Source organism: Nyctereutes procyonoides, unplaced genomic scaffold (assembly GCF_905146905.1).
Source record: "Nyctereutes procyonoides isolate TBG_1078 unplaced genomic scaffold, NYPRO_anot_genome, whole genome shotgun sequence".
Classification (NCBI taxonomy): domain Eukaryota; kingdom Metazoa; phylum Chordata; class Mammalia; order Carnivora; family Canidae; genus Nyctereutes; species Nyctereutes procyonoides.
Genome location: NW_026575052.1, coordinates 12,963,355 through 12,989,189, shown reverse-complemented (window position 1 = coordinate 12,989,189; position 25,835 = coordinate 12,963,355). Strand labels below are relative to the sequence as shown.

The 25,835-nt window shown below is 40.5% G+C and overlaps 1 protein-coding gene across 1 annotated transcript; it reads right to left on the bottom strand.

The window, feature by feature from the left end:
- Positions 1–260: 260 nt before the first annotated feature.
- Positions 261–25,835, bottom strand: FAM76A (family with sequence similarity 76 member A). The gene is made up of 9 exons (XM_055332506.1): positions 25,657–25,835; positions 24,302–24,366; positions 21,207–21,261; positions 20,342–20,494; positions 16,946–17,100; positions 12,000–12,086; positions 5,864–5,999; positions 3,087–3,188; positions 261–2,566 (listed from the first exon to the last, which is right to left on the bottom strand). Exons 1-9 carry the CDS (start codon positions 25,735–25,737, stop codon positions 2,480–2,482), a joined length of 921 nt encoding a protein of 306 aa, XP_055188481.1. The 5' UTR covers positions 25,738–25,835; the 3' UTR covers positions 261–2,479.

Here is a 25,835-nt window from a genome sequence, read left to right as displayed (position 1 = left end):
GACAGAGAGAATACGAGCAGAGGGAGCAGCAGGCAGAGGGAAAGGAAGCAGCAGGCAGGGAGCTCCATGCAGGGCTCAATCCTAGAAGCCTGGGATTATTATCTGAGCCAAAGGCGGTCACAACCAAATGAGCCGCTCAGGCGCTGCCACAGTTATGCTTTTAATTGTTTAAGTCTACAAGACAAAATGTTTTCTAGGCTGAAGGACATAATGGGATATGTCCATTGGTAAACCAGCAATCAATCACCGAACCATTGTACTTGAGTCAATATTTTTATTAACACACGTTTTTCAAAGTTTATACAAACCAAAACATTCCTGTGTTTCAAAATGTCCATTATACAAACATACAAATGAACAAAAGGTGTTACCAAAAGTTAGCTACTCAATTTCATGGTAAAACAGTGTCATGATTTTTAAAAACCAAAATTTCAAGACTGAGGTTTCTTCCTTCACCTTTTGGAACTTGTGGAAAGTTAGAAAATGTGTGAATCTGCTTTATATTAAATGCCAAGACCTTAAAAAAAGATTTAGTATAAAACTAAGTATGTGTTTTTATACTGTCACTTCATGAAACAGAATTTCTCAAGTCTTCCAAATTAAAAAAACCCCAAAAACCATGACTGTTAATGTTTTTCCACAATCATTTCCCCATAGTTAAACGTAAATGCATCTGAAAAATATTATCTGACAGTTTATCTTTACCTAAAAGTTTCTCATTCAAAAAGTTACAAAACTATTTAGCACTGCCATTTCCCTTGCTTAGAAGGGAAAATGACCTCCCCTACTAGAGTGAGATTGAAGCAACATGGTCCATTGTTTCTTCTCAGAAAGAAGCTACCTATTTCCACATCTTTGTCCAATTCTGTGCATGGCTCCACTTGTGAGAATGTCATCACAAATTATAAGCATCTGCCTCTAGGAAATGCCTAGCACATTACACTGACTGCTTACAATTTTGGTACACTGAGGTACAAATGTCATCTGCCCTCGTGGTTACCTCCAGCCGTAGTACCCCTCCCCTGTGCACTAATTCCAAGGTAGTTGATTTTACTGTGTTTTGTGGCACATTACACATCTCTCATTTCTTTCACAAACATCCCATAGAGGACCTGAGAGGATGGCTAGAAGTGTAAATCTATCTCCTCTCCTGGAAAAGTAAATCCATGTGCCTACTGGGTCAAGAAGGGAAAACAGGACACAAACAATTCTAGCTGAGGCCAAGCTGCTTCTGACAAGCACCTGTTTTCAATACATTTTCGTTAAAAGCAGGGAGTGTACAGGCTGGGGTGGGTGAGGAGGAGTGGGGAGAAGATACAGTGATATTATTTCTCCCAATCAGATTCAGAATCCATACTTGAGCAGCTTGTACTGACTCCCCAAATGCTCTGTAGTTCAAATATGATCTCATTTTGATCTGCTCATTAAAAAAAAAATGTTCTCTAACAACAGCCCAATATAACAACTGATATACGTAAAGGGTATTTTTCTTTTTTAAAAAGAAGTGGCAGTGTGAGAATTTAAAATCAGTCACATAAAACAATCAAGAAAGGGGTAGAGGAGGGAAATGTCCAGTAAAACCTGGACAACCTTTCTTTCTGCCCTTATTTAAAAAGACAGACTGTTCAAATCTCCCTTTAGTATCTTCTTAAATGCTCTTCCAAGAAATCTTCCAAAAGGCACTTTACTTCATACTTATGCACTGAATTATTTCACCTCAGCAATCAGTTTTTAAGACTCCAAGGTAACAAGGTCTTATTCCTTTACTAAAAGGTAGAGAGTAGAACCTTTTTTTTTTTTTTAAAAGAGGCATTACTTTTACAAGAACAAGCTAGGCTAATCATTATTCCTTTATCAAGAAAAAGTTTCTTTTTTTAAAAAATAAATAAAAATCTGGCTATACATAGTACAAAGTTGATACATAATATACCTGGAGAAAAACCCAAGAGTATACCCTGAAGCAAAAGATTTATTGGAGAGAGAAGGCCTCTTCTCTTGTACCAAGTCTTAAGGTGGCAGTTTTCAAAGTTCAGAGGATGGCAGTGATATGTAATTAATGCCAAACGATTTGCTCATGGGTATGGCAGGATGCAATGATGGACCAGAAAAAAAAAATTATTCTGCACATAACACTGAGCAGTGACCACCACACACACACACACACACACACACACACACACACACACACACACACATAAAGAGTAGTACCCAAAGAGAGAGACAGAGTAGTATGGGGGTGGGCAGGGGGAGGAGTGAGAGTATGAGACAGAGAGCTTGGAACCCCAAACATCCAAGCATGCAGTCATGACACAGCATGAACCAGGTGTTTCCATTCAGCCCACTGCAATCCCACAAAGAAGGATAACTGTAATAAAATAGAGATTTCTTAAGAAAGCTTGCAATTCCCAGATAACAGCCAGGCCACCAACCCTAACCCAGGAAACCCCTTTGCTGTGGCTGGGAGCCTCCTTATGGTCTCTCATGGAGAAGTTATAGCTCCTGACTTCTCTGACTTCTTGCTCTTGGACAAGGCAGCTGCCTGCTTCAGGAGTTCTCGGTTTTTGGCCTAAACAAACAAAAAAATCAGAAAAAGAAGGATGTTTTAACAGGACAGGACATGTTTTTCATGCAGATGCTAAGGCATACAATGTAGAGGGTCAGGAAGAGAACAAGTTCTAGAGATAGAAAACAACAGAAAGCTCTAGGGCTTGGTTCAGGGGAAGACAGTGTTTGCTGGAGGCTAATCAGCACACTTCAATCTCCTGGGATCCACTGTTACAAAAGGGTGCTTTATGAAACACAAACAAACCAGAGTGCCTTAACGTGCTGGATAAACAGAATTCATAATCCAGACATCTGGAATCACATCTGGCTTACCCAAAAATCAAAACACACATTTATTAATTCCACTGTTTTTTGAGGGAAAAAGATCAGAATACAGCCAACCATGAAACAATAAAAGACAGCTACAAGGTGGATTAATGTGAATTTGTCAATACCCTGAGATAAAGAAGTCTGAAAGATAATCACTTAAAACACAATCAGCTAAATACACCAGGGTTATCACATAAAATAAGCAGACTCACCTGCAATTGCTCTGTGACTTCTTTGTGAGTTTTCTCCATCTGGTTCATTTTGGCTCTCATCTGAGATTCTTGGTATTGAAAATCAGCCTTCAACTCTGTGATCTGAGGGGGAAACAAAAAAGGCAGAGTGACCAGAAGAAATCTCTGTGTCCAATTCTGTGCATGGCTCCACTTGTGAGAATGTCAACAAAAAATGTTTTGATACCAAAGAACTAACGGTTTTCCAAATGAATGAAATCCAGGGCTCTCCTGAAGATCCAGAACTACATCAAAACCAGGGGATTCTGTATCCTATTTTTTCTAAAGATTTCCTGAAAATTACACAAAATCCTGACATATCATTTCTCATACTTCATCACTGGAAGGTTTTAAAGACTTTATGTATTTAATACATGCCAATAATCCTCCAAAATATCAGTGATTATAATACAATATGACCAACGGTTTGAGAGAAGCCAGGAGAATAACAGCTGTTGCCATTTATTGAATTTTTACCCTATTCTAGGCAAAATGTTTGAGAATATATACTATATATACATATATACATGTAGTTTTTGTTTGTTTTAGTAATCTCTATACACAGCATAGAGCTTGAACTCATGACCTCAAGATCAAGAGTTGCATGCTCCTCCAACTGAGCCAGCCACGGTGCCCTAAACTGTTTGATTATATTATTTCATTCTATCCTATGATAAACCTTTGGGGAGGCAATATTATTTTTCCCATTTCATAGATGGGAAAACTGAGGCTTAGAAAGGGTTAAGTAACATGGCCAAGATCATACATGTTATCAAGTGGCAGAGCTAGAATTCAAACCCCAGGCCTTCTTCTATTGACTATGCTATTCAAGGAGCAAAGAGAGATGTCTAGGTTTCTGGTTTTTTGTTTTTGTTTTTTTTTTTTTTGAGATTTTATTATCTATTCATGAGAATACACAGAGAGGAGACAAAGAGAGAGAGGCAGAGGCACAGGCGGAGGGAGAAGCAGGCTCCATGCAGGGAGCCTGACGTGGGACTCAATACGGGGTCTCCAGGGTCACCCCCTGGGATGAAGGCAGATGCTAAACTGCTGAGCCACCTGGGCTTCCCGAGAGATGTCTATGTTGAGAAGTGTGAGCTGAGTTTTAAGGTACATGAGGTACAACTGGTACATAAGACAAGAAGAGCATCCAAACAAAAGAAACTATATGGGCGTAGCCAGAAGGTTTGAGGTAACCAACAACTTGTTCGAATGACTAATGAGCATGGAAAGTGGCAGGTGATGATGCTACAGATAAGCAGGCATGAGGTAGCAGGACCTATGTTCCAAGCCAAGGAGTGTGACCTTGATCCTGAAAGTGATGAGAAACAACCTATTTGTTTTTGCTCCTTTTAAAAACCCAAACTTCGTAAAGTAATAGAAACAAGTGTTCATTTTATCTCTATTTTGCAAAATCCTTTTATGTGCCATTTTGACTTAGTCCATGAAGAAAATATATCTAAGTCCACTTTCATCTAACAGTCATGTAGTAAAGTGGAAAGAATACTGGTCTCTCCCCATGAATCTCCACCTTACCAGCAGAAGAAAGCACAGGCTAGTAGAAAGAGCAGTAGTCAGAAAGACTGAAGTTACTCTGTTCTGCCATTTACTAGTTGTGTGATTTGGTACATCATTTAAAATCTTTGGGTCTGTTTCCTCATCTGTAAAATGAGGTAGAAGTTAGATTGAAAGAATGCATGTAAATATTTTAATATTATAAATGCCTTTGGCTAGCCATTCAGATTGAATCCTAGCAAGAAAACATACAGCCTCAAGGAAGAAAACACAACTAGGAGAAGGAAGCCTAAGAGGAAAAATATTGGAGGCTCCCTTCATCTATAACATGATAACAATAATTCCTCTCTCAAAGGGTATTTTTTTTTAAGATTTTATTTATTCATCAGAGAGAGAGAGTGAGAGGGAGGCAGAGACACAGGCAGAGGGAGAAACAGGCTCCACGCCGGGAGCCCGACGCGGAACTTGATCCCGGGTCTCCAGGACTACACCCCGGGCCGAAGGTGGCGCTAAACCACTGAGCCACCAGGGCTGCCCTCAAAGGGCTATTATGAGGATAAATGAGTTAATACATGGAAAGTATGCAGAAGTGTTAGGTACACAGTTAAGTATCCAATAAAAGTTAGCTATTATTGTTATTAATATTAAGACAAAAATAAGATATTCTTTACGAACCCAATAAGATAAATAGACCTGAATAGAAGAAGGATTTAAAAAAATTCCCTTAAAGAGGGAGAATAACTGTTAGACCAGAGTAAGACTTTACTGAAGATACTAATGAGTTTAAAGAATGGGTCACTCAGGAAGGGAGTTGTCAGTAATGGAAGCAAAGTGATGTAAGAGTCATGGAGGAAGGCCTACCTGAACATTGTCCAGGAAGGAGGGAGACCTGGCCCACATATTTTGAGTATTATTGTCCCACAGATATGGCCATCCCAATAATAGAGATGGAGATATCAGATTCTCTTAGCCTGAGAGCATTAAAAATTCCAATTATATAACTACCTCCTCTTGTCCCGACTTCATGCTTATTCAGCACCTTCTGATTACAACCTTCCAAAGCAACTCATGCTGAGAATAGTAGTAGTGAGTTATGCCCCCACTGTGAATTAAGAGGGGCACTGTCGTTTTAATTGGTCAGTACCAAATAAATATCAGTTAAACAAGAGTTAGCACCGTGCCCTATTGCACCACATGCTTACCCTTGCATCATTCTGGCCTGAACGGTATTAACAAAACTGTACCTTCTTCTCTTTCTCTAAAATCATTTGATCCTTTTGATGCAGCATCTTCTTCAAAGTGGCCACTTCTTCCTTCAGCTGGGCAATGATGACAAAGTGGTCAGTGCCTGGTGAGTCCAGAGCCAGGTCTGGGGAAAAGCTGAGTAGAAATATAGAGGGGGAAAAAATAGTAACTTGGAGGGATAAACCTTTTTCTACTTGAGGACACACCATAGGCCACTTGACTACAAGCTCAAGGGTAAGAACAACTATTTGAATTCCCAGTGGTAAGCACAATGCTCCATATATGCCAGACTCAACAGAATTTGCTAAACTGTACCGGTAAGGTGATCATGACTACACCAACCAAATCAAAACCCATAGCATTTCTGCAGCATTTCCTCTCACGTTCAAGATGAAAACAAATGCATTTTCCAAAAGCCAAAGACATTTTGTTTCAGGTGCATTAAAAATCCCCAATTATTCATGGGTGAAACAGTCATTTTTTTGTAATTAAATAATTACCCTAGAATCTGGCTAAGTTATCAATTGTAAGCTCATGTATTTTTCTTTTAGAGCTCCCCACAGAGCTCATCTTTTGGTTATTTTCTGTCCCAAAGCTTTATGATGTGGTACAACTGCTAAAAACCTGTTGCATGGGGTGCCTGGGTGGCTCAGTCAGTTAAGTGTTTGATGTTGGGCTTCTGGCTCAGTGGAGTGTCTACTTCTCCCTCTGTCCCTCTCCCAACTCATTTTTTTTCTCTCTCTCTCAAATAAATAAACACACACACACACACACACACACACACACACACACACACACACACACACCTACTGCATTCCATACCAGGAGCAGTCAGTCCCTTTTAAATTAACAGGAAGGAAGCCAACTTCCCCTACATTGCAACTGGCCTGTTGACCACCACTTCCAGTATCATCAAGAATTCAGTGATATTTAGTTAGAAAAGGAACAAAGAGGTGGCAAACCCAGAGTCACACCACAACCTGGATTTTCAACAGATTCTTCTCAGTAACAGTACCTGAGCACTTCATTTTTTCAAAGTGCCAAGTGAACTCTGTCTTTTTAGCAGTGTCTTCTAACCAGGCCCAGTGCCAGGGAATCTAACCTGTAAAACCCTGAAACTGTACATGTAATTCAGTGTATACATATAATTCAGTGTTTTCTAGGGTGAGACTCCATAGCTTTCCCGGTTGGTCAGAGATGTCTTAAACTCAAAACAAGTTAAGGAATCATTGCCATGAAAGTCATATCCTGTCAGTGTCCAGAGTCTTCCCAAAGGTGGCTCTTACTCTTCCCAGGGCAACCTTTAAAGTAAAACACAAACCTGTTTTTCCTAAGCAGATACTGGAATATTAATTCCCAGCTCCCTATATCAATATAGCAATGACACTAGTTCCCCCTTGTTGTTGGTTCGTTCCTATTTCTTGAACTACATCTAATAACCAGTATTTCTCTATTTAGGTAGAAACTCCAAAGAGCAAGCAGAATCACTGGACATCCTCATAGTTACCAAACATTTCTATGACTAGAAGACACAGTCCGTTGATAAGAATATTCTCTCTTGGGATGCCTGGGTGGCTCATTGGTTTAGCGTCTGCCTTCGATTCAAGTCGTGATCCCAGGGTCCTGGGACTGAGTCTTGCATCAGGGTCCCTCTGCCTGTTTCTGCCTCTCTCTGTGTCTCATGAATAAATAAAATCTTAAAAAAAAAAAAAAAAAGAATATTCTCTCTCGGTATACATGAAGCACACGAGGAGAATGTCAGAAGAATGTACCAGTGCTTTCATAAATGATGAATGTCCAGAATTACTGGGTGACAAAAAGTAATAAATGTCATATAATAAAACAAGGCACTCAGGAGAAAATACTGAAGGAACCCATCAGAGTCTCCACCAATTTCAATACCTGCCAAGGGACTTTCTTCCCTCAATCCAAAAGAATTTACTTAAACCCATAACCAGAATGAAAATGAAACGGAGTAATGGGGTAGTATAAATCTTGGGGTCCCAAAAATGCCCTTCTCTATTTGCTTCTTGAGAGGATTCTTTCCATACCAATATGTTACTGACAAGACCAGTTGTGTTTATCCTGTGTTACAGCCTGACCTTTCTAACTTTCTAAGCCTTTTTTTTTTTTTTTCTGGAAATCAAATGAAAACAGATGGCTAGGTTATCAAGGCAGAAAATCAGATTCAGTCTCTTTCCAAGTATCTCTAATGAGAAGGAACTCACTATTTCTCTAGGAAGCTTCTTGTTTTTTCTACACCTTTTAATATAAGACCTCAAAGACCACGCAAAGTAAGGCTAATCTTTCAGGCATACTTCAAATGCAGAATGAAATAAAACAATGAAGAGGGGTGCCTGGTTGGCTCAGACAGTGGAACATGTGACTTGATCTTGGGGTTGAGAGTTCAAGCCCCACACTGGGTGTAGAGATTACTTAAAATAAAATCTAGGCAGCCCGGGTGGCTCAGCAGTTTAGCGCCACCTTCAGCCCAGGGCCTGATCCTGGAGACCCAGGATCAAGTCCCACGTCAGGCTCCCTGCATGGAGCCTGCTTCTCCCTCTGCCTGTGCCTCTGCCTCTCTCTCTCTCTTTCTCTCTCGCTCTCTCTGTCTCTCATGAATAAATAAATAAAATTTAAAAAAATTATGAGTAAAGGAAAGGAATGTCCTTCAGAAACAATAAACCAGGGAACCCTGGGTGGCGCAGTGGTTTAGCGCCTGCCTTTGGCCCAGGGCGCAATCCTGGAGACCCGGGATCGAATCCCACGTCGGGCTCCCAGTGCATGGAGCCTGCTTCTCCCTCTGCCTATGTCTCTGCCTCTCTCTCTCTCTCTCTGTGTGTGTGTGACTATCATAAATAAATTTAAAAAATTAAAAAAAAAAAAAAAGAAACTATAAACCACAAGGTGAGCCTGGGCGCCCCATTGTTGAGAGTGGTTATCATCAACAAAACAAACAAAAAAAGTAGCTGGTATATTTTCTCTGGTAAGGAAAGATAGAAATGAACTCAGATTTTCCTCAAATTGAAGTTTTCCTACAATGTAACAAACTAGACTATATGAGAGGGAAGCTATGAATTCTGCAAGATACTTAAAAAAAAAAGGCAAAAAGCCATTTTAGAAGTACAAAACTATTCAAGAGATACCTGGGTGGCACAGCTGGTTGGGTGTCTGACTCTTAGTTTCAGCTCAGGTCCTGATCTCGGGGTCATGAGATTGAGCCCTACGTCAAAGTCTGCACTAAATGCAGTCTGCTTAGGACTCTCTCCCCCTCTGGACCCTCTGCCTCCCGAATAAATAAATAAAAATCTTTTAAAAAATAAATAAAACTATTCAATTAAAGGTTTTATTAAAAACCTAGGGGTGCCTGGGTAGCTCAATTGGTTAAGCATCTGACTTCAGCTCAGGTCATGCATGATCTCAGGGTCCTAGGATCAAGCCCCATGTCAGGCTCCATGCTACTGTGGAATCTGCTTCTTCCTCTCCCTCTCCTTCTGTCCCACCCCCTGCTCATATATGCTCTCTCTCTCAAATAATAAAATCTTAAAAAAAAAAAAAAAGAAAACCAACCTAAAGCAATGTATTCTTCCTGTATGATATGGAAGGCTAATGGATAAGTAAAAAGAAGAGAAAAAAAATCAAACATGCCTCAAAACTTACAAACTAAAAAAAAAAAAAAAAAAATTACTAACTAAGAGAGGAGAATGTGGGAGAACAGCGAGGTGAATGGAAAGTTGTCAGGGAAAAGCCTGCAAAAGACAGGAGGGGATGACAAGGGCAAAGAAAAGAGCATATGTGGATATTTTTTTAAAAGATTTTATTTATTCATTCATGAAAGAGAGAGAGAGAGGCAGTGACACAGGCAGAGGGAGAAACAGGCTCCATGCAGGGAGCCTGATGTGGGACTCGATCCCCAGACTCCAGGATCACACCCTGAGCCAAAGGCAGATGCTCAACTGCTGAGCCACCCAGGCGTCCCTATATGTGGATATTTTAAAAGTGGGGCCAGGAAAGTAGACTGTGATGCACTGAAAATGGGGAGGCAGCTACAGTGGAGCGCTCAGAAGCGAGCCTGTTTACATCTGGTACAGAAGTGAATTCAAGACAGATACTCAAAAAAAGACTAGGGCTTTGCATGACATTACAAAGGGGCCATCAAAAAAGGCTTGCCAGAATGTTTTCAAAGTAAGGGGCACCTGGGTGGCTCAGTCAGTTGGGTGTCCCACTCTTGGTTTCCACTCAGGTTGTGGAATCCAGCCCCATGCAGAGCTCCATGCTCAGTGAGGAGTCTGCTTGAGATTCTTTCCCGCTTTACTTCCCACTATGTGTATGCACACACTCACTCTCTAAAATAATCTTTAAAAAAAATGTTTTCAGAGACGCGTGGGTGGCTCAGTGGTTGAGCATATGCCTTCGGCTCAAGGCATGATCCCGGGATCCAGGATCAAGCTCCACACAGGGCTCCCTGTGAGGAGCCTGCGTCTCCCTCTGCCTATGTCTCTGCCTCTCTCTGTGTCTCTCACGAATAAATAAATAAATCTTCAAAAAAAAAAAGAAAACTTAAGTTTAGCTTTGTATATCCAAAGCAACAGACAGCAAGAATAATGGCAGTATCTTAAGAACAAAAGCTCAAAGGTAAACTTTAAGGGCTCATTGGCTCAACTAAAGGTTTTTTTCAGGTCATTCATATACTGTCTGGGTCATAAATGAGCACAAAATAGAAATGATGAATCTAAATGCTCTGGGTCTTGGCCTAGACCTCTACAAAGGCAGGAATCTCAGAAAGGTTCACCACGCCCCCCCCCCAAAAAAAAGTTCACCCTTTGACATGGTTTTTGGAGGATCATGCACCCTGGCAGAAGTGATGGCAATCTTCATAATGGCCAGAATATCTACTGAGAGAACACTGAAGCTGACCAGAAAAGATGGTCTTCATAGTTCCTTCCCCAATATAATTTGAATACATAAGTCCAACATTTCCAGAAGGTTCATTTCAAGAAATACAAATCAATGATACTAGAGGATAAAAAGACCTTGTAGTGGTGACTGGGTGGCTCAGTCGGTTAAGCACATGACTTGGTTTTGGCTCAGGTCATGATCTCAGGAGTTTTGGGATTGAGTCTTGTGTTGGCCCTGTGCTTAGTGGGAAGTCTGCTTGAAGATTCTCTCCCTCCGCCCCTCCTCACTTCACACTCTCTCTCTCAAGTAAATCAATAAATGAAAGAAAGAAAGAAAGAAAGAAAGAAAGAAAGAAAGAAAGAAAGAAAGAAAGAAAGAAAGAAAGGAAGAAAGAAAGAAACCTTGTAGAATCTGAAAGCAAGTTAAGAAAAAAGGTAACAGGAAAGAATAAATTTCACAGGTGCTCTGTGCTCCCCTAAACAAAAGCCCTGGTAAGCCTATGTGCTACTCTACTCCCATACCTACCACTGGCTGGGAAGGAGAACTGACACTGGGAGTTTTCAGAATGGAGATGATTCCAAGGATTTTGGGGGAGAGTATGTCAGTGTCTCACTGGGCCTGGGATGCAGAAACAGAAAAATGGGTGGCCCCAAGACTTGGTTGGGAAGCAGTCACTGCACCAACATGGATGGGGCACTCTAGATATTGGGATAAAGTAGCTTACAAGAGAAAGCGTTGCTCAGAAGGAGAGGGGAAAGCAACAAATAAAAATATACATTTAAACAGGTTTAAAAATAAGTAAAAATATTTAAATACATCTTGTTCTCTGCTGATTTGGTATCTGCACTCACAGACTAAGCAATACTGCCTCAATTCCAAATTGTCACTGCTCCACCTCTCAAGACTAATTCCTGCCCTTCCTGGAGGAGGCCACAGGCACAGATCAAAGTAAAAAGCATATAGCTCCTAACTTCTTAGAATTAGTGTGGGGGAGTTATTTGTGGACTATAGAATTCAGTTGCTGTTAAATCCAGTTATATGTGTTTGTCTTTTAATGACAGGATTAGAGTTATAAACAAATATCGGCGCTGCTTATTCATAAGCTATCAAGTGGCTAATGTAATGTTCCTCAGAGCCTCAATAACAATCCTAGATAAGGTCCAAGGCATACCCTGTTTCAGGAACTGTATATGCAGCACCTCAAATGGAAGGATGTATACACACCAACTGGCTTACCTGTCTCCATTAGTTGTGATTGACTCAAACTTGGATTTTTTCTTTGGGATTTCATTTTGAATTGAAGACGTAGAAAGTGTTTTCTGGCTTTTAATGCAAAAATAGAGAGATACACATTAGAAATAAAAGATTTATAAACACCACCATAAAAGTTTGTTAAATGGGACCAACATATCATAGCTCTTCCATACAGTTATTCTTGATTACTAAAATCTACCACGGTGTTGATTTCATAGATCTTTTTTTTAAAATTTTTTTATTTATTTATGATAGTCACAGAGAGAGAGAGAGGCAGAGACACAGGCAGAGGGAGAAGCAGGCTCCATGCACCGGGAGCCCGACGTGGGATTCGATCCCGGGTCTCCAGGATCGCGCCCCAGGCCAAAGGAAGGCGCTAAACCGCTGCGCCACCCAGGGTTCCCTGATTTCATATGTCTTATAGGTGCATGGGCAGCTCACTTTCACAGGCTCCCCTCCAAATTCTTAGCTTTAATTAAATATTACCTACTTTATTAACAACCTATTAAAATTTTAGTAAGAAGTATAATCTACTTTATAGTTAAAAAGTAATCTTCTAAAACATTTTTTTTCTAAAACATTTTTAAATTTTTTTAATTTTATGTAGGATCCATCCCCAAAGTGTGGCTCAAATTCAGGACCCTGATATCAAGAGTCACACACTCCACCAACTGAGCCAGCCACCCCTTAAATAGTACTTTTACATTTAATGATTCATATGCACCTCCAATTCTGTGAAGTATATACAAGGTACTATTTCTAGTCTGCAGAAACTGATGCTCATCAAGGTTATCTGAACTACCCAAGGATATACAGCTAGTCAACAGTGAAGCTGGGACTAGATACCAGGTTGAACTCCTAGTCCAATTCTTCTTCACTACAGTTCTGTGAATCTAATGAGTCCCACAACACCACTAAAAATCATTTTGGCCCCAGTGAGTTCATCCTCAAGTAAGACCTTTTCTTACTTGATCTCTTCAATAATTGATACCACTGACCTTGCTAACCTTCTCCCCTTCCAACTGTATCGAGGAATAACTGACAAACTATATATGTAAGGTATATAACACGACAGTTTGATATACATATATGCTATGGTATGATTACCAAGATTAAGATAATTAACACATCTATCACCTCAAACAGTTACCTTGTTTTTTATAGCAATCTACTCTCAGCAATTTTCAAATATATAATACCACTTTTTAAAAGATTTTATTTATTCATGAGAGATACACAGAGAGAGGCAGAGACATAGGCAGAAGAAGCAGGCTCCCTGTGAGGAGCCCAATGTGGGACCTGATCCCAGGACCATGGGATCATGCCCTGAGCCGAAGGCAGATGCTCAACCACTGAGCCACCCAGGGGTCCCTATAATACCATATTAATAGTCACTCTGCTATACATTAGATCCTCAGAACTTTTTATTTTTTTTTTAGATTTTATTTATTTATTCATGAGAGACACAAGGAGAGAGAGGCAGAGACACAGGAAGAGGGAGAAGCAGGCTCCACACAGGAAGCCAATGTGGGACTTGATCCTGGGACTCCAGAATCATGCACTGAGCCAAAGGCAGACACCCAACCGCTGAGCCACCCAGGCATTCCCAGAACTTTTTCTTCTTATAACTGAAAGTTTATATATCCTTTGACCTAACCTCCCCACTTCCCACTTTCCTCAGCCCCTGGCAACCACCATTCCAGTTTCTGTTTCCATGAAATTGGCTTTTTTTTTTTTTTAAGATTTATTTATTTATTCATGAGAGACACAGAGCAAGAGAGAGAGGCAGAGACACAGGCAGAGGGAGAAGCAGGCTCCTCGTAGGAGCCCGATGTGGGACTCAATCCCAGATCCTGGGATCACGACCTGAGCCAAAGGCAGCCACCCAACTTCTGAGCCAGCCAGGTGTCCCTGAAATTAGCCTTTTAAAAAGATTTCACGTAGAAGTGATACCACACAGAGTGTGTGTGTGTGTGTGTGTGTGTGTGTGTGTGGTGGTGGGGTGAATATATTTTCTTTATCCATTCAACCACTGCAGAACATTTACATTGTTTCCATCTCCTGGCTATTATGAATAAAGGTGCAGTGAACATAGGGTGTAAATATCTCTTCAAGATACTGATTTCATTTCCTTTGCATATATACCCAGGAATGACTGCTGGGTCAAATGATAGTTCTGTTTTTAATTTTTTGAGGAACCATCATACTGTTCTGCACAATGGCTGTACCAATTTATATTCCTACCAATGGTATATAGAGTTCCCTTTTCTCCACAACCTCACCAACATCTGTTATTTCTTATCTTTTCCCTCCTTTTTTTTTTTTTTTAAGGTAATCTCTACACCCAAAGTGGAACTCAAACTCATGACTCAGATCAAGAGTCACATGTTCTACCGAATGAGCCATCCTAAAAGATGTGAGATATCTCATTGTGGTTTTGATGTGCATTTCCTTGATGATTAGTGATGTTTAGCACCTTTGCATGCATTTATTGGCTATCTGTATGTCTTCTTTGGAAAAATGTCTATTCAAGTCCTCTGTCCATTTTTAAATTGGGTTATTCACTTTATTATTGAGTTGTATGAATTCTTCATATATTTTTTATATTAACCCTTTATCAGGTATATGGTTTGCAAATACTCTATCCTTCTTGAGTGCTTCTGGAGTTCTGTTCTCAGCCTCCAACTTGAATTATATCATCCAAGAACGTGGTTTTAACAACTACTTACATGGGTTGGAAAGGGTGTTCCCTTAATGTGGTTTCATGGACTCTATCCTAGATTCTATTGAATTTAAAGCCTGGAGTAGAGCAGCAGGAATCCACACTTTATAACAACTTCTATTCCCACCGACTCTTATGTGCTACCAATGGGCCATATCCAAATCTTTCTTCTGAGTTCTAAGCTGAGCTCCCACAAAATAATAATTTTTGATCCTCTAAATTCAACTTTTTATTTTTTTTAATTTTAAAAAAGATTTTATTTATTTGAGAGAGAGACAGCGAAAGCACAAGTGGGTGGGGTGGGGAGCAGAGGGAGAGGGAGAAGCAGGCTCCCAGCTGAGCAGGGAGCCCCTTGTGGGGCTCGATCCCAGAACCCCGGGATCATGACCTGAGCTGAAGTCAGACACTTAACTGACTAAGCCACCTAGGTGCCCCACATACTCAACTTTTTAAAACTGAACTTCTCTTCTTCCTATATTCTCTCTCAGTTAGGAATCTACTATTTATCCAAGTAAAAAAACCTCAGAATTATCCTTTGCTCACCCAGCTCCTGTCCATCTACCTATTCATCAAATTATCTAAATTTCTCATAATTTTCCCTCTAAACTATTTTCCTGAATCTGTGTCTTTGACCTCTGGTGCTATGGCCTGAGTTGAGATTCTAGTATTAACATTTCTTACCCTGGACTCTTACAAAAAAGCTTCTTAACTAGCCCCCAGTCTCTTTTTCTTCCAATGTATTCACTACAATAATCAGAGTTATTTTTTTTATGGACCACAGAATCAGGTTCATGCTCCTTAACACATCTGCAGAATCCTTTTTACTCCCATTCCCTGGCTCCCAAACATAAGGTCCAGCAACATAAAAGGACTGCAGTTCCCCAGGGTTCTATATGGACTCATGCCCTCCATGTCTCTGCAAACACTATTCCCTCAGCCTAGGATGTCTCTGCCCATTCCGTCTGACAATTCCAACTCATCCTAAAATCTAGCTCCAACACCAGCTCTTTTCTGAGCCTCTGTCTGTTGCCTGACTTCCCAAGGCAGTTAATTACTACTGCCTCTCATTCCTGTATCTTGATGTTCCACTGTGGTGTTCACTGAATTATATTGCAATGATTTGATTACAGGCCTGTCTTCCCTACCAGACTGCATACTCTTGGTAAGCAGCATGATTCTTTTATTCATCTCTGCCTTCCTAGCAGAATCCCTGGCCCATGGGAGTACTTAATAATGTTTGCTAAATGAACAAACAAAATCATAATGGTAACAATAACAAACAGTAACTAAAATATACTGAATGCAAAAAAAAATATATATATATATATATATATATATATATATATATATACTGAATGCTTCCTTTATGCCAGTGATAAAACTAACCACTATGCACGTACTATATAATTTATCTTCACAACAATTCTATCAGGTGATATTCTTATTTCCCTATTTTACAGATGAAAAAGCTTGCCCAAGATCCCACACAGAGAACCTGGTAGAGTTGGGATTCAATTCAGAGCCAGAACTCTTAACAAAAACTTCAGATACTCTGAAAGGAAGCTAAGACTGCAACGAAAGGACATCTTTTTGACTAGATCTCATCAGGACAAACCTAGAATATTAACCTCCTGGCCAAATGTGCATTAAAAAAGCTGCATCCAGGGGATCCCTGGGTGGCTCAGCAGTTTGGCGCCTGCCTTCGGCCCAGGGTGTGACCCTGGAGTCCCGGGATCGAGTACCCCATCAGGCTTCCTGCATGGAGCCTGCTTCTCCTCTGTCTGTGTCTCTGCCTCTCTCTCTCTCTCTCTCTCTCTCTTTCTCTCTCTCTCACTCTCTGTCTCTCACGAATAAATAAAATCTTAAAAAAAAAAAAAGCTGCATCCCTCAGAAAGTGAAATGTCCAATCCTCTAAGGAGATAACCCACTCCAAGGGTGAGGAGAACATCACAGAGAAAGTAGAACAAGTTCCATAAACTTTTTAGACACAATACAAACCAAGTCAGGAAATCCTGATATCTTATGAATCTCACTGGTGCTTGGAAGACACATGAACTGTAAATTACGGTAAGGAGATTCCTCCTAAGGCTAGTAACTAGAGAGAAAAGACCAGAAAAATGTACACCAAATGGCATCATCCCGGCTAATTGTGTTTCTATCCAACCAACCAGTACCTCTAGCCCCATCTTACGCATCTTGGGGTTACCTGTTATAATGGCTCCCACCACTCAGTCGATACTGTTCCTTCTCTTGGTGGCTGGCACGGGAAGAGCTGCTCAGATGTTTCCTCTGCTCTTTGGTCTTTTGAAGGACCCGTTTGTATGAAAGTGTGCACAGCCAACACAGCAATTTCCCATCTACCTGAGAGACAAAGAGACAAAGATAAAGATAAAGAAGAGGGAATGTAGTACATGGGTACTACAGAATATAGGTACTGGGAGTTAGAACCTCTGGGTTAAGTCCCAATTCTGTCATTTATGTGGTATGTGAACTTAGGCAAGTCTTCTACCTCAATTAAATCTCCCTATGTCCTGTGAAGCAGTTACTGTTATTTCCCACTGGAAAAATGATGAAATTGACGCATAATAAAAGTAAGTAACTTGCCCAGGATCATTTTGCTAGCCCAGGGCTATGGGACTGCAAAGTTTATATTCCAATGAATATAATATGCTACCTCCTGATTCCTAATACAGCTTTTAGGATTCAGGGGAAAGGTGCTCTGGTTGTCAGGCAGGAGTATTCTGATCATCCGGGATCCCTGGGTGGCTCTGAGGTTTAACACCTGCCTTCAGCCCAGGATGTGATCCTGGAGTCCTGGGATCGAGTCCCGCATCAGGCTCCCTGCATGGAGCCTGCTTCTCCCTCTGCCTGTGTCTCTGCCTCTCTGTCTGTCTCTCATGAATAAATAAAATCTTTAAAAAAAAAGTATTCTGATCATTGCAGAGTCATTGTAAATTAATGAATATGGTTGGCAAGAATCGGCTCTTGTGAGCCTAAGCATCTCCAAAGAGTACCTCTGGACACTGAAAAAGTTTCTGTACTATATTCTTTCATTAAAAGAATATTTATTGAAGAGAACAAATTGATAGTTGCCAGGGGTGGAGAGTGGGACATAGGTGAAATGAGTGAAAGTAGTGAAAAGGTATAAATTTCTACTTACAAAATGATTATAATATACAGTATGATGACTATAGTTAATAATACTATATTGCATATTTGAAAGTTGCTAAGAGAGTAAATCTTAAAAGTTCTCATCACAAGAAAAGCAATTCTATAACTGTGTATAGTGATAGATGTAAACTGGATTTATTGTGGTGATCAATTTCCAATACATACAAATACTGAATCATTATGCTATATATATGAAGCTAGTGTATGTCAATTATACCTCAAATTTAAAAATATATAAAATAATCACTTTTTCACTTTTTTTTTTTTTTAAAGATTTTATCTATTTATTCATGAGAGACACAGAAAGAGAGAGAGACAGAGACAGGGAGAGGGAGAAGCAGGCTCCATGCAGGGAGCCCAACACAGGACTCGATCCAGGAACTCCAGGATCACGTCCTGGGCCAAAGGTGGTGCTAAACCACCGAGCCATCCAGGCTTCCCTCAGTCACTTTTCAAAAAGTGGAAGTACAAATTTTCACAGTGTATGTTCTCACTCATTTGGGGAATATGAATAATAGTGAAGGGGAATATAAGGGAAGGGAGAAGAAATGTGTGGGAGATATCAGAAAGGGACACAGAACATAAAGACTTCTAACTCTGGGAAATGAACTAGGGGTGGTGGAAGAGGAGGAGGGCGGGGGGTGGGGGTGAATGGGTGGCGGGCACGGAGGGGGACACTTGACGGGATGAGCACTGGGTGTTATTCTGTATGTTGGTAAATTGAACACCAATAAAAATTAATTTATAAAAAAAAAAAAAAACAAATTTTCACAATAAATAACAGCAAGTTGGAGATATATTTCAGATTAACATTTTGGCCATATTTGGTAAAACAACTAAAAGGGAGAGGAAATAGTTCTCAATAAAAGTATCACTCTTATCAATCTAAATATGCATGTATAAATTTGTTTACATAATATATATACTATAATACAAGGGGGCAACTCTCTATGTGCCAGATCACTGGAAATGTGGCAGAGAACAAGATGGACAAAGAGCTCATGTTCTAGTGCAGGTGGACAAACATAGAAGCAAATAAACAAGATAATTTCTCACAATGTTACATGCTATGAAGGCAATATAACAAGGGGTGAGTAAGTTAGTAAGGGTCTCTGTGAAGAAGTGGCATCTGAGCTTGAGAAACCAATTAAGATGCTTTAGAGAATGATGTTATCAGGCAAAACGACAGCTAGCACAAAGGTGGGAATGACACTGGCACACCTGAAGGGCTGAAAGATAGTCAGTGTGGCCGAAATAGGCAAGGGGTGGGAGGTGTGATGTCAGATGAAACTGAGAGGCAGGTGTGGGCCATGCAGGCCAGGAAAGAGGTTTGGGTTTTATTCTAAGTGCAACTGGAAGCCACTGGAGGGTTTTTAACAGAACAAATCTATATCACTTTTATTCTACCAACATATCATCACTCCACATAGGGCTCTCCTCTATGTCATCTTGTGATTTTTAACTTCAACAAATAGAAACATTTAAAGAGTCATATAGTGAAACTGGTAATGTATCTTGCTTAAGTCACAATCTCTCCTTTATAGAATTAAATAAAATTTTGTGAATCACCACTTCACTTATATGGGATATTGACCACTGTAATTTAGATTCTTATGAAATACTAACTTACAAAATATTAGAATATAATGGCCCAGGGGTGCCTGGATGGCTCAGTCAAAAGAACATGCAACTATTGATCTCAAGGTCATAAATTCAAGCCCCACCTTGGATGCAGAAATTACTTAAATAAATACTTAAACATAGACATAGATATTTTATAAAAATATAAAGAATTTAAATTTTTTTTTAAAAAAAGAATATAATTGTCCACATTTTGTAAATGAAGAAAACAAAGGCTGAAGATCTTCAAGGTCAATAAAACCTAGAAGAACTGAGAATTCTCTATTATAGGTCTTTTTTTTTTTAATTTTTATTTATGATAGTCACACACACAGAGAGAGAGAGGCAGAGACACAGGCAGAGGGAGAAGCAGGCTCCATGCACCGGGAGCCCGACGTGGGATTCGATCCCGGGTCTCCAGGATTGCGCCCTGGGCCAAAGGCAGGCGCTAAACCACTGCGCCACCCAGGGATCCCTTTTTTTCTTTTTTTTTTTAAGTAGGCTTTAAGTAGGCTCCACATCCAGCATGGAACCTAACATGGGGCTTGAACTCATAACCCTGAGATCAAGACCTGAGCTGAGATTAAGAGCCAGATGCTCAACTAAGTCACCCAGGTACCCCAACCCCCTTTTTAAAGATTTTATTTTTAAGAAATCTTTACACCCAACATGGGGCTCCAACCCATAATCCCAAGATCCAGAATCATGTTCCACCAACTGAGCCCAACAGGCACCGCTGTTTGACACAAGTGACTCACCTTAATTTCTCTGAAAGACCAAAAAAAAAAAATCAACAGAAACAGAGATTTACCTTCTTTCTATCATCTTTCCTGTCAAATGCACACTGTTGCTTACACTGTTCACATGAATATGGTGGTCCATACTTCTTCTCTGAATTCGTGCATCGCTGGCATTTGTTGCCAATAAATGCTGCAATTATGTTGCAGTACTGACAAGGTTTGGGCTTAAAGAGAAAAAAAGGTCAACTAAGTACATTATAAAATATGAGTGCATTTTTAAAAGCAATAATTCCTATTACACAGTTCATTAGTCACTGTAAAAATGTATTCCCAACTTCATACATTTCCTTCTAGACCAGTCAAATTTCTAACACTATTTAAAGTGTTTTTCTGCACAGCTATTGATTTTAAAACAAACAAAAAAATAACAAAATACCATTAGTGTATACACTGGGACTTCTATAAGAAACTCAACAGAACCCATGCTTTGAAGAAATCAGCATGTGCTTCCAAATTTCTCAAAAGGCTATTTTGCCATTATCATTTTATTATAGGTTAGGAGAATGCCTGGAAGGACATAGTACCCAGAACCCGAACACTGAGAGACGAAAAAAAATGCATTCATCAAAATGAATAGTCAACTGCTACCAAACAAAGAGGTCACATTGTAAGATCCATCTTTGGACTCTTCTTTTCATACTGATTACTGAAGCTCTCAAAGAAAATTATGATGACAATCTTGCCATCATGACTATAAACACAGAACAACTCAATTTGAAGTATTAGCTAAGCTTATAAGCTCAAACACTAAATAAACTCTGAGAAAATATTTACCCATAACCAGTTCTACTAAAGATATGATAATTACATTACACAGAATGTAAGGTTCCAAGAGGCCTGAGTATTCATTGTTCAGTACAGAGAAACCCTACTTACCGTTCCATATAACTGCACATTCTGAGCACATTTCTTGCATATTGTATTGGTTTTACTGTTAAGGAAAAAAGAGACACTTTTTTTTTAAAAAAGAGGCTTTTATAAGAAAAAACTTGTTTTACTTACAACATCTGAAAACTGATTCCTCCTTAAGCCCACAGAATTTACTCATTGCTAAGTGCCAAGGAGATATGTGGTCTGGATACTTGGTTAACTGAAGGTTGAGTATCTGGCCACTAACTCTTTTATTAATTATCCAGGTTATTAATTTTATTAGCTCAGATAAAATGAGACTTTCATTAAAATGGTGAGTTATGGGACAGCCCGGGTGGCTCAGCGGTTTAGCGCCGCCTTCGGCCCAGGGCATGATCCTGGAGACCCGGGATCGAGTCCCACATCAGGCTCTCTCTCTCTCTCTGACTATCATAAATAAATAAAAATAAATAAATAAAATTTATTTATGATAGTCATACAGAGAGAGAGAGAGAAGCAGAGACACAGGCAGAGGGAGAAGCAGGCTCCATGCACCGGGAGCCCAATGTGGGACTCGATCTCCAGGATCGCGCCCTGGGCCAAAGGCAGGCGCCAAACCGCTGCGCCACCCAGGGATCCCCATAAATAAATTTAAAAAAAAAATTAAATAAATCTTAAAAAAAAAGCAGGCAGTACAAGAAGTGCAGTGTATTTAAAGGAAACTTTTTAAAAAAATATTTCATTATTTATTCAATAAATATTTCACTATCTATTTGAGAGAAAGAGAGCATGTGAGTGAAAGAGAGAGAGAGATAGCGAGCGAGCATAAGCAGAGGGAGGGGAAGACTCCCCACTGAGCAGGGAGCATGATGCAGGGCTCCATCCCAGGACCTGGGATCATGACCTGAGCCGAAGTCAGATGCTTAACCAACTGAGCCACCCAGGTGCCCCTAAAGGACGCTCTTTTAGAAAGAAGATTCACTTCAGTGATTCTGTGATGTTGAACATTTTGGTTTATACTTACATTTATTACTGAAGAAGTGGGATATATATACACACACACACATACACACACACACTCCTGAAATCTAAAAAAAAAAACAAAACAAAAACTATTTATATGATCCATCTTGAATCCATTTTTTTAATTTAATTTTTTAAAGTAATCTCTATACCCAAGATGGGGCTCAAACTTACAACCTGTAGATTAAGAGTTGCATGCTCCACCAACTGACCCAGCCAGGTGCCCTCTTCTTCAATCAAATTTTTTTTTTAATTTTTATTTATTTATGATAGTCACACAGAGAGAGAGGCAGAGACACAGGCAGAGGGAGAAGCAGGCTCCATGCACCGGAAGCCCGACGTGGGATTCGATCCCGGATCTCCAGGAACGCGCCCTGGGCCAAAGGCAGGCGCCAAACCGCTGCGCCACCCAGGGATCCCTTCAATCAATTTTTAAATGTGGTGTGAATTAATGGTTAAACTTCACGTCACACCCCACACCCAAAAATTAATTCAATATGGATCATAGACCCAAATGTAAAATCTAAAACTTCTAGAGTATGCTGCTAAAGTAGGTCCTGTATGTTTCCATTTCTATGAAGTGCTAGAACAGGTAAAACTGATCTATGGTGGAAAGGAAAATCAGAACCGTAGTTGTATGGGGAAGGCAAGAAGGGTAGGGATTGAGTGGGATGAGGGATGAGAAGACTCTCTGAGGGTGACGGTAATATTCTACATTTGAAAGGGTTTGGGGTTATACAGATGTATACTGTTTGCAGAACTCATCAAATGATGTACTCAAGATTTGAGCATTTCACTGTGTGCAAATTTTACCTCTAAAAAAATAAAGAACTATAAACAAATATCAGACTTCATTAGTGATATGCATGCTTAACTGTTTAGGATCAAATATACTGATGTCCACAACTTTAAAATGCATCATAAACAAGTTAATACACTGATGTGTAGATACAAATACAGTAAATGTAAATTGTAGAATCTAAGTGGTGAGTATATGAGTGTTTACTCTCTAATTCTTTCAACCTTTTCTGGTTTGAAAACATCCATAAGGGTAGCCCCGGTGGTGCAGCAGTTTAGCGCCGCCTGCAGCCCAGGGCATGATCCTGGAGACCCTGGATCGAGTCTCATGTCAGGCTCTCTGTATGATGCCTGCTTCTCCCTCTGCCTGTGTCTCTGCCTCTCTCTCTCTGTCTCTATGAATAAATAAATAAAATATTTAAAAAAAAATAGGTAGTTGGATTGGCTATAGAATTAAAAAAAAAAAATGAAAACATCCATAATAAAATGTTGGGGAAAATGTTCCTGGAACTGAAATAAGACTGATTAAAACTAGGTTTCTAGGTCTATGTGTGAGCCAGCAAATAGGTCTCACCCTGAGTTAAGGAACTATTATCTACAGTCCCACAGAACTTACTGTGCCAATAAATTACTTTGCTGCTATTGAAAGTCTTCCACAGATTTGAGTTTACTCACACCTAAATGTTTTTCACATTTTTAAAAATGAGATTTACATCAGGCAAATGAGTTTCAAGTGTGACTAGGGCTCACAAACCCTTTTATCACAATTGTCACATTTCTGGGACGCCTGGGTGGCTCAGTGGTTGAACCTCTGCCTTTGGTTCTGGGATCGAGTCCCACATCAGGCTCCCTGCATGGAGCCTGCTTCTCCCTCTGCCTAAGTCTCTTCCTCTCTCCTTCTGTGTCTCTCATGAATAAATAAATAAAATATTTAAAAAAATTGTCACATTTCCAAAAGTATCTTCTTTTGGCTTATAAATTCTTGGAGCTCTGAATATAAACATACTGAAACAGGAGACTCATATTTTACTGTTGTGGTTTCTTAGTGTCATAAAGATTATATATACAATGTAAAATGATCAAGGATCTGAAAAAAGATAACTTTAAAAATTTAAGCAATCAATGGAGAACTAGGGAACAACATGTGTATATTGTATTTGTCAATGTGTTATAATGAAAAACTGCAGAATCTGTGTATAATGCAATCAATTACAGATCTGTCCACTGAAAAGCAGCTAATTACAGATTTTAAGAGGAAAAAGCCTATTAACTAACATCTTCATGGTCAACAAAAACTGTACCTCTCTTGCTGGTACTCAGTTCTACAGTAGGTGCACTTCACAACAGGGTGTGCAATCCGACATTCCTGAAATGAAATGAGGATATAATTTTAAAAGGCAGTCAGAAATGGCAACAGCCTTCAGTAGGAGGCAGAAGACCTAGGTACTATTCCCAGCATATCCACTGTGCTTGAGTGAGTCACTTGAACTTTCTGGGCCTTATTTTTCTCTTCTGTCATATTGGCATTACTAGGCTGCACTGATGTGAGAATTGAGAATTTATATGGAACTAGTCATAAACTATAAAACAAAAGTATGTATGAATAAGCCTCAGACAAGAAATCAGAAGCCCCAGATTCTAGTTGTGGTTCTGCCACTTGCACTGTTTGATTTTTTGAACAGGTTCACTTGTGAAATGAAAATGTTAAATTAAAATCATTATTTCTTACCTATAACAAAGTTCCTTAAAATCAATATATATATTTCAAATATATATATATGGCCTAAAAAAGCCATATATATATATATACATACATATATATATAATATATATTTTGATCATATAAAATCTGAGCTCATAAAATCTGAGCTCTCCTACAGGGTAAACAGTGACAAAATCATGGCCATTTGAGGCAATAGTGATATACAGTGATGAGTTACCCCATCAGAGTCACAAACTCTGGATTATCTGGGACTATCTCAAAATCACTCTCAGGCCGGGTTGGTGACTTTAAACTGTCGCCTCACAGCACTTCTATTAAATAGGCAAAGCAGGATGAAGCAACTCAAACGATAAAAAGAACTTGGACCTTCAGGAATAAAAACTGAAGAGTAGTTGGTTAGGGCCAGGGGCGAAGGTCACCAACTGGATGCTGAAAAATCCTTTTGCTTTGTACGCTTCGCTGTGGGGCTTTTCTATAAAGCCTCGCCACCTCCAACTCTGAGACTGGCTGGAAAGTGCCCGCGAGGCGCCCGAGTTGGGAGACTCTCCTCCCAGGCAGCACCCAACTCTGGAGTTCAGTCCCCGGCGGGGTAGGGGGTCCCTCGGTCTGCAACCAGCGGCGGCGAAGCCAGCCCAGGATGGATCTCGGTGCGGCTGGTCGGGGGCGAGCAGGGGACCCGCTGTCCGCTCTCGGGACCTCAAGGGGTCCGAGAACAATCCCCTCGCGGTTGCTAAGCAGCCGGACACGCCGGCCGCGGGGGCCCGGGAGTCCCCACGTGCCCCACTGGCCCCCAGCGGAGCGGGTGAGGCGCCTCAGCTAGGCGGGCCTGCCACGCCCTGCCCGGGGGACCCCGCCGAACGGCCCCGCAGAACAGGGGGCTCCGGGCCGCGCCTCCAGCGTCCCAGTTCCCGGCCGCCGCCCCAGCCCGCGCACCTTGCACAGCTGCTGCCCCTGAGACAGCGCCTCGAAGGGGAAGCGCTGGTGGCACTTGGTGCAGGCGTAGAGCGCCGCCATGTCCCGCCCGGGCCGCGCTCACCGCCCAGCCGGCCCGGCGCGCCGCTTTATCTGACAGTCTGAGGGACAAGCTGGCGGCGGCGGCGGCGGCGGCAGGC

Excerpts from the sequence above, each read along its gene's own strand:
- FAM76A (XM_055332506.1), bottom strand. The coding sequence starts at position 25,737 with ATGGCGGCGCTCTACGCCTGCACCAAGTGCCACCAGCGCTTCCCCTTC. Across the intron at positions 24,367-25,656 it reads AGGGGCAGCAGCTGTGCAAG|GAATGTCGGATTGCACACCC; the intron begins GTGCGCGGGCTG and ends ATTTCATTTCAG. Across the intron at positions 20,495-21,206 it reads ATGTGCAGTTATATGGAACG|CCCAAACCTTGTCAGTACTG; the intron begins GTAAGTAGGGTT and ends TTTCTCTTTAAG.